The sequence below is a fragment of the Propithecus coquereli genome, unplaced genomic scaffold, assembly GCF_000956105.1.
Source record: "Propithecus coquereli isolate 6110/MARCELLA unplaced genomic scaffold, Pcoq_1.0 Scaffold14, whole genome shotgun sequence".
Taxonomy (NCBI): Eukaryota; Metazoa; Chordata; class Mammalia; order Primates; family Indriidae; genus Propithecus; species Propithecus coquereli.
Window position 1 is genome coordinate 5,072,312 of NW_012138302.1, and position 9,685 is coordinate 5,081,996.

Here is a 9,685-nt window from a genome sequence, read left to right on the forward strand (position 1 = left end):
TTGAAGCCATCCCAGGGGCCACAGAACTGGGAGTGTCTGCAGCTAATTCAGCATAGGAGGAGGCAGAAGAGGGCCAGGGAAAGTGAACAAGGATCACTGAGTTGGGAAGGGGTGTAGAGCTGGGCTGAGTTTCTGGAGTAGCCCATACAGCAAGGTGACTTTGTGGAAGTGCCTTGCAAACTATAAAATGTATTGCAAATATTCGTGTTGTAGTTTTTGTTTTTTTCTATATGTATAGTACTTTAAAATCAAGAAACAATATCTTAAACATAATCCTAGTTTCCATTTATTTGACAGCCTACCATGAACTAGATATCCTGTGCTCAGTGCTTTACACAGGTCTACTCAACAACTCTGTAATGTTAGACTATTTTCATCTCCATTCTAAAGATGAGGGGAATGATATTCAAAGGTCACTCAAGGTCTTAAATGAGATTCAGACTGGGGTCTGTTGGCTCCCAAGTGATGCTTTTAACTACAATGTCGCACTGTGGGTTGATAAGTGTTCTGAGATGAACAAGACGCCAGTGGGCTCAGATTTCCAGCCCAATGCCAGTAATCCTCCTCCAGGATTCTGAGAGTTCTGCCTCCGTCCCTTCCATAGGCATCAAGGCACCTCAGCAGTGTAAGGCACGTGGCATTGCTTTGCTATGTAAGATCTCCCAAAAATCATCCTCCTTTCCCTTGCTCCAAGTTACCCACATCAAGCCTAATTTGTCTACCTTAGCAGGATCAGAGCTCAGTTAACCCTGCTAAGATTTAAAATTACAGTTCTTTTTGTTTTTGAGACAGAGTCTCACTCTGTTGCTCTGGCTCGAGTGAGTGCCGTGGCGTCAGCCTAGCTCACAGCAACCTCACACTCCTGGGCTCAAGCGATCCTACTGCCTCAGCCTCCCAAGTAGCTGGGACTACAGACATGCACCACCATGCCCGGCTAATTTTTTCTATATAGATTTTTAGTTGTCCAAATAATTTCTTTCTATTTTTAGTAGAGACGGGGTTTCACTCTTGTTCAGGCTGGTCTCAAACCCCTGACCTTGAGGGATCCACCCGCCTCAGCCTCCCAGAGTGCTAGGATTACAGGCGTGAGCCACCGCGCCTGGCCTAAAAATTACAGTTCTTGAGTTTAAGGATTTTCAATCTAGCCCAGAGACTATTTTGTTTTCTGGCTAGGACATCAAAACAAAATATAATACCTCCCTCGTCAGAAAAAAAAAATCTGTTTTCTTTCTGAAATTTAAAAAAAACACTTTGCAAGTTAAAAAAATAAAGATTACAGGCAATAGTAGCTTATTTTGCTTTAATATCCCAAAATATCTGTATGAACGGGACCCATGTTGCCAAACAAGGCAGAAATCTGTAGACAAGTACGTCTCACTCTAAGGAAAGAACTAATTGGACAGAAGGCACCAGAAATTGCATTTTGTTGGGTTACATGTAAACAGTAGATGGGGGGGTGGAGATTTGCCAAGAAGAAAGGAATCTGCGCTGTCATTTCACTGGCACATCCTAAGGATGAAAAACGGCCTCGCCCGCCTGCCTTGCATTGTAGTGTAAACAGTGCCCGACACTAAGGAGACAAACACCCACACAGCAGCAGTGCAGAAGGGCATGAAAAGGAACTGACATTAGCGTAAGCCCCCGGTCCTCTTCCTGTCTTTTCCAAGGGCATCTCAATTAGCAGTGTCTTACAAATGCACCATTTGTCAGCAACGGGTTAGTGGAAAAATCAAATCCTAAAAAGCCTGGCACACAACACTGTGTTTCTGTCCACGCTCTTCAGTCGGATGACTTGGATGGGTCCTGGGGCGGAGAGACGTACTGCATCTGGCCTGTCTTCCTAGGTGATGACGGTGGGTGCAGTGCGGCCCGTCCTTTCCTGGAGCTGGGAGACTTTCAGAGCAATGGAAATAAGAGGGGCCAGCATGACCTGAGGGGGACACAAAGAGAAGCACCTTTTCCATCACTTTCTCTAAACACGGACCTTAGCGCCAGCCCTAACTTAGCCTCTTGCGTCTGACTGCCTACTCCCAGGTCTCCAAGCCTCCTCACACTCTACAAGCCTGAAAACAGACATATGTTCTTTCTCCCTAGTTCCAGCAGTTTCTCTTTTAGTGAATCAACCGCACAGTCTTTCATGTACACTGTGAACTGAGTCATTTTTGGCGCCTTCCTCTGCGCGTTCCCCGCGCGCAATCTGTCATCAAGCCCCAGTGCCTTTTCCCTTCTAAATGTCTCACGCCGGCACCCATTTCCCTCCATCCTGCTGCCACGACCCTTGCCGAGCCCATGTTCCCTCTCTCACCTGGGCCTCCATACCCACTTTTGCATCCTCCAGTTGGTTTCCCACACTGTACCTGAAGAGATCTTTCAAAATGTGAGAACTCCCGGCCCCACATCTACCTCTCACTTAAAGAAAAAACAAGAATTCTTCTGCTTAAATAAATATTTTTAATATTTTTTTAAAAAACCCTACTCGTCTAGTTGAACTACCCATTTTACAGATAAGAAAATTGATACCCAAAGAAGTGAAGTGATTTGACCAAATGACTCAATGGCAGAGCCAGCATAGTACATTTTCTACTGCCAACTGGTGCTTTCTCTTATCTAAATCTCCACCGATGCGTTATACCTGGATGAGAAGGAGAATCGACTCTACGTGCAGAGCCTGCCGTGTTCCCCTTAGGGCTTGGACAGTCCCCAGGAGGTGCTGAGGTTGTGGCCCAGCAACCACAGATAAGAGACCGCGCCTGCCCACTGGATGGCGGCCCCCTTCAGTGCCATCCCACCCCCCAGAACTGTGAAGCAGCACCTTTCGTTCATTCTTTGTATCTACCATGTGCCAGCATTTATCTTGAGGATAAAAAGACAGACACACTTTTTCCTTCTTCCTTTCCTCCTGCTCTGTTATTCTAAGTGTCTACAATGCAGACCTCACTGCCTTTGGTTATGTTTGAGGGGTGCCTACAACACAAGAGGGTTCTGGCGATGATTGAAACTGGAGCCCGGACACTGGAAAAAATGTAACAGTGATGCGTCCTCTCACCGCCCCCTTTCTGTAACAAAATCAACTATAACATTCAGATGAGGTACCCAGAGTGGACAATTCATAGACACAGGAAGTGGAACAGTAGTACCAGGGGCTGAGGAGAGGGGGAAATGAGGAGTTGTTGTTCAATGGGTATAGAGTTTTAGTTCTGCAAAAAAAAAAAAAAAAAATTTGGGCAACAATGTGAATATATATAACACTACTAAATTGTACACTTAAAAATGGTTATGATGGTAAATTTTATGTTACATGCTTTTTAGAATTTTTTTTTAAAATTTAGACTAAAAAAAAAAAAGAACTATAACAGCTGCTTATTCTCAAAAGTTAATCCTGTGTGGCGGCCACAGTATTTAAGCATTTTACATTATTGTCTCCCTAAATCCCGGTAACAACTCTATGAAGTAGGTATTATTCTGCCATTTGACAGACAAGGAAACCAAGACTCATAAAATTGAAATGACTTACCCAGCAACACACAGTTATTAAGTGGCAGGAACAGAATTTAAAACAAGATCTCTCTCACTCCAAAACCTATTCTCAAAACTACTATGCCAGGGGTTTCCAAATAATTTTCACAGGATTTTAATTAGGTGTTAGAAGAAAATAGGCTTTGTAGAAAAAATAAGCATGGCAATTGCTATCAATTTTATTTTACTTTTAATTTTTTATAAAAATTATTTATATTTAAGGTATACAATATGATGCTTTGATATACATATACACAGTGAACTAATTACTACAGTCAAGCTAATTAACATATCAATCTCATCACATAGTTACCTTTTTTGCTGTGGTGGTAGTACTGAGAACACTTAAGACCTGCTCTCTTAGCAAATTTCAAGTATACAACACAGTATTATTAATTATAGCCACCATGTTGTACATCTAGAACTTCTTCATTCTACGTAAGCAAAATTTTGTACCCTTTGACCAACATCTCCCCATTTCCCGCCCCCACCAGTCCCTGCTAACTACCCTTCTACTCTGTTTCTATGAGTTCAACTTTTTTTAGATTCCACATATGTGAGATCATGTAGTATTTATCTTTCCGTGTCTGGCTTATTTCACTAAGCATAATGTCCTCCAGGTTCATCTATGTTGTTGCAAATGTCAGAATTTCCTTTTTTTCTTTAAAGGCAGAATAATTTTCCATTGTGATATATATAGAGATCCCTCTCTCTCTGTCTCTCTCTCTGTATATACATACACACACACACACACACACACACACACACACACACAGACCACAGTTTCTTTTAGGTTAGTACCCTATCTTGGCCATTGTGAATAGTGCTGCAATGAATGTGGGAATGCAGATATTTCTATGAGATACTGATTTCAGTTCCTATGGATATAATATCCAGAAGAGGGGATGGCTGGATCATGTGGTGGTCCTATTTTTAATTTTTTGAGAAACCTCCATACTGTTTTCCAAAATGGCTATACCAATTTACATTCCTACCGACAGTGGACAAGGGTTCCCTTTTCTCCACAACCTTGCCAACACTTGTTATCTTTCATGTGTTTGATAATAACCACCCTACCAGGTATGAGGTAGTATCTCATTGTGGTTTTGATTTGCATTTCCTTGATGATTAGCGATGGTGAGCACCTTGTCAGATACCTGTTGACCATTTGCCTGTCTTCTTTGGAGAAATGTCTATTCAGGTCCTTTGGCAAAAGCTATTTAAACAGGTGTCTTTCCTGTAAGTTTTCTTGAAGCCTTTAAGGTGCGGTGTATGCTATGAATCACCCAGCAGGGGCTAATGTGCCACAACACTTCCTCAACTCTTTCTGGCTATGGAGCTCTGCTTGGGAGCTTCCGTCAAGACGAGTGTCGTGAGGAGCCCGCTTGGGGAAGCTCTGCCCTGTACGTCACTGCCTCCCCTTGGTTCCTCCCTTTTGGTGGTTGTCCTCCAAGTTCTCTGTCCCATCTATGGCTCCAGAGTCCCTCACCTCATTGACATACTTCTGGAGACTCTTTGTGGGTGGCTGGGGAACCCAACCTACTGGGGTGCAAGTCTGCAGATTTTTCTGTGAAGACACATGAAACTGCCTGTCCCCGCCCCCACCAAATCTAGAACCAGTTTGTATTCCGCCTGAGCAGGTGATCAGACCAGAACACCAGAGGAGGGGCTGACTGAAAGAGTAGTTACCCTGAATCTGCCATCAATTAACTGTTGCTTAACCTTTCTGTGCCTCAGTTTCCTTATCTATAATAAGGAGAATAATAGAGTCTACCTCATTTGAGAATTAAATGAGTATATTCATGCAAGAGGCTTAGAACAGGGCTTGGAAAAGAGTAAATGACATACTGAAAGAGATATGGAGGAAAGTGAGTACAGCTGGTACTCTGCTGGGTCATCTGATAAATGGGTGCTGACAACACAGGCTCAATGGAACCACTGTCATTCCTTCAAACAGAAGACTAATCAGGGCACGGGGCTTGGGCATTACCTGGGGGTCCTGGTTGACCTTGGCAATGTCCTTCTCATAGCTATCGATGTACAGTCGAATGGTGGCCCCTGCACTCCCGGTGCCACTCAGTCGGAAAATGATGCGAGAACCATCTGCAAAAATGAGCCGCAAGCCCTGGAAAGGATAAGCAGAGAATTCTTTTTCCCACATGCTGGAAGGGAGATTGAAGGCTGGCAAATTATGAGGGGTTCACTGGGGAGCTAATTTCATCCATACTTGATCAATTGGAGGATTAGGTCCTTGATAAATGGCAGCAATTGAGCCTCATAAGTCAGCCTTCTGTCAACCTCTCTGCATCTGGACGATGGGGGCTTGGCCAAGGTAGGAGGAGCATTTCTAGGGGTGTGGGGAGACCTGATTTCCATGATGCCGGATGACATGAGGGCTTCCCTCCCCTCCCAGCTTCCCTGTGATTTATGGACTAACCATTCTAGCTTGAAGCTTAATAAGTAAGTAAAGCCACTAGATGCAGAAATTCCACCCCCAGACCAGCAGGGAACATGGACAGAAGGGGCTGAAAGGAGAGCAGAAGAGGTTTCAGGCAGGCAAGGGGAAAGACTCTTTACAAAACCCTGGTAGAGAGCCTGGAAAAGAGGACAGGAGGCCAGAGGTCCCGAATGGCAGAGACCGGCTCTTGCAGACCTCATCCCTGACCACTCGCAGTGGGGTCCAAGTGCAGTGCCAACCCACCCTTTTCTCTGTTGCCCTGCCCTGCCCCTCCCTGGCAGCACCTTTGGTCCTTAGTCACCTTCTTACTTCAGAGAAAAGACTGGAGACGCTTGGGTAGATATTCCCCGACCTGAGAGAAGAAGACTGGGCCAGACAGTTGCCTGAGGACCTATCAGTCTTTATGAGTCTATCCATTCTTCCGCAAAAAGAAGAACTTTGTGTGATGCCAAAGACTGACCAGAGGAAAGACACTACTCCCCGCCTGCTGTCTGTCCAGTGTTTATTGTGATATTCATTAGCGCTCCTTAGTGAGGACAGCTGATGAGATACACAGAGCACATGCCCCGGTTAGTCACATGGAGGGGATATAGTTCACTTCCACTTACCGTTTCTTGCTTTCTAGAAACATACCAGGGTCGGTCTCCTTCCACCACAGCTTCAACTTGAAGCTTCTAAATTCTTTTCACTCGATTGCAGATGCTATATCTGTTTTGGAACATTTTCCCTGCCCCCTGGTTGTCCATCTAACTGCTCAGGTTTTCTGGTGACAGAAAGTGGAGCAGCTGCCTTCTTTACAGCACACAGAGAGCAGCCCCATCCTATGCCGCCACCTCCCACAGGCATCTCTGCCCCCTCCTCCCCCCTAGCAGTGGCTGGAGGCATGTGGAGTTGGGGCTGGCTTTTCCTGAACTTCCCTTCTCCCTGAACACTTAACCACTCAAACTTCGGCTCCCCTCTGCCATCCCTCAGTCCCAGCCTCTTCTTTTCTACACTCCTGTCCTCCTCCACCCTTGCTCTAACTAGTTCAGACATAGTTTACAATCTTACATACCATACCCAAAGTCCTCACAGATGGTGGATGAGCACAAGGATGATAAACCACTCATGCTAGGGTTTGGGGACAGGAGACTCCAGGCACTGGGGGGTGGGCCGTGGCCAGGCTCCATCCGCCCGTTTGCTACCCATTCTCCGAGAGAAGCTTTCAACAAATCATGCAGCCCATCACTTCCCAACCCTGTCGGGTGCCTTGAGAAGGACCAGGCCCAAAATCTGGGTCTATCAGGAAAAAGCAAACTTGGAAGCTGTAACAGAATCTTCACCTGCCTCTTCACTATCTCTGTTTCTAAACTACCAGAGATGAGTCCATTCTGTGACAACATCTAGCAACAGAACCAGAGGTGAGAGGACCCTGGACCCCCGAGTGTTCGTGAGAAGCTGGGAGAAGGCCCGACCCAGCCTACAGCATTGGGTACCCGCCACATGGTGAGGGAAACCCTAACAACTCTATCTACACCTAGAAATGGTCCAGGTTCTAAACTGGAGCAGGAGATTGGCCACTGCCAGGGAGGGGAAGGGGAGGGAAACAGAGAAAAGGGTGGGTTGGCACTGCACTCGGACCCCACTGCGAGTTGTCAGGGACGAGCAGGAGATTGGCCACTGGGTCCTGCTTGGTAGGTCTGCAAGAGCCGGTGTCTCGCTACGCACTGCCGTGTCAGGTGGGCTGCAGGTGATGTGCCGTGGATAATAACTGTTAACATTTCTAAGTCTGGGAATGCCTCATACACAGGGTGTTTCAAAAGTCTCCATACAAAGGAAAAATTTTATAATGAATATTTTCTAAATAAGGGTACATCTAGCTACAATTTCCCATTTTCCCTATGTATGGTGACTTTCGGGGCACCCTGTGTTTTTCTCTTCTTTCTTTAGAAATTAGAACATAAGAAAAAAATGCATATGATAATGTCACTCTCCCACTATCATGCTGCTACAATCTCTTGAGAGAAAAGAGAGGAGCTGATATCTAAGGCCACAGTTCTCTGCCATTTTTAGATTCTGGGGCTCCTTTCTGCATGTGCATGCAACACGTCATCTTGCATGTTTCCAGAGGGTGTGAAAATCCCGTGGAGTCTAGGCTAGGATTCCCAGAATGAGGGGAAGGGGGGTTGATAGAACCAGGGCACAAACCACTGTCCCTACAAGTGCATGTGAGAGTCACATGTAACTCAGCATAAAACCAGTTGAGAACAGCTACCTAAACAAACAGGGCATCAGAGGAAAGAAGACCCACAGGCCTTTTTCCTTTTTCCCTCAAGACTTCAGAGATGAGCTCTGAGGCCTCTCTCCCAAATACACTTAAATCTGTTCCTACCTGATTTCTTGAAATGCTTCCATCCACCGGATCACTGTACTCAAAGTTATCAGCCTTCTCCACAGTGTACACTTTGTCACTCACTGAGAACTGTTTCCCCACAAAGGAGCGATCAAACATCAGAGCCTCCAAATCCTTCATCATTTTGTTTGCACTCTCGGCGTCCACCTCCTCGTAATCATACCTGGAAGAAGTCACGGAGTTGAGGCCCACGGGCTAACTTCAAATCATACCCAGGTACCTCAATCAGCACTTTCTTCATCGTTTCTTTGGCCTTCCCCCAAAACCATCTAACTTCAGAAGAAGCTGGCAAAAAAATATGGGCCTGTCAGTCACTGAGGATGGAACAGGCCAGGGATGAAAGGAAGGGCTTGGAGGATTTCAGGGAAGGGTTATGAGCTTCTGAATAAGCAGGAAACACCTATCTTGGCATTTCTACAGAATAAAGCTCTAAGATGCTTCAAAGGCTTTTGAGAGATACTATCTAACATTTAATCACAACATCCTGAGGAGGTAGAATCAAAAGCAATGTTATCTCTAGAGAACTCTACATAAAGGAGCACATAGCCGAGGCACTTCTCTTCCAAATTCCGTGAGCTTCTTTGGGGCGAATGCTGAGACTGCTTCCAGTCTGGGACCTGCCTGAGGCTGCTGAGAGTTTGACTAAGTAGAGTTCCAGTCTCCACAGGAGATTCCTAAAGCAAAGCCAAGTTTTCACTGGCCAGATGAAGAAGCCAAACACGAACTCCACATCTGAGACACGTCCCTTCTTTCAGGGAGCCAGCATTCTGGTCCAAAGTGCTGTGGATTCCTCCTGACAGAGGCGGCCCAGTGTGCATGCAAAAGGGCCAAGGGAAAAAAAGTGCATCGCAAATGAAATTCTATCACAATTATTTTTCCTTCAAGAATTCTTCTTGACTTCTTTCTTAACGACGTTATAGACTCTTACAGGTGGCTTTTCTTGACCTAGTGGTTCACACTCTCTTGAGAAAGTTATTTTTTAGAGTCTCAAGAGAGCAGAGTCTATATTTATTTGCAATAGTGAAACAAATACGATATGTGCAAGATGACACCTCCGAGACATGAGAACTACTGGGGAATTAAGGCCAATCTAGTCTGGCTCCAAGATTCTATGAATCAAGGACAAAATAGTCCCCTTAATCTCAAAGTCAGCTCTTTCCCCCAGTTAAAATGATAAACAGCAAGAAATTACAACCAGGTGTTTGTGCTTTATATCTATGACCTTTGGGTATTCAAGGGCAATGTTCTATAAATCCTAGGCACAGAGGGGTGTAATGGAAAGAGTCTGGACTTTGCATTCAGACAGAATGAGCTACGAG

At 45.3% G+C, this 9,685-nt stretch overlaps 1 protein-coding gene across 1 annotated transcript in view; it reads right to left on the bottom strand.

Annotated features, from left to right (window-relative positions):
* Positions 1–1,285: 1,285 nt before the first annotated feature.
* PGM1 (phosphoglucomutase 1) overlaps positions 1,286–9,685 on the bottom strand; it is a 63,650-nt gene continuing 55,250 nt past the window's right edge. Inside the window, exons 9-11 of the mRNA XM_012639446.1 lie at positions 8,346–8,529; positions 5,507–5,641; positions 1,286–1,930 (exon numbers count right to left, since the gene is read on the bottom strand). Coding sequence (XP_012494900.1) covers positions 1,841–1,930; positions 5,507–5,641; positions 8,346–8,529 — 409 coding nt within the window. The 3' untranslated portion in view covers positions 1,286–1,840. The remainder of the gene's footprint in view (positions 1,931–5,506; positions 5,642–8,345; positions 8,530–9,685) is intronic.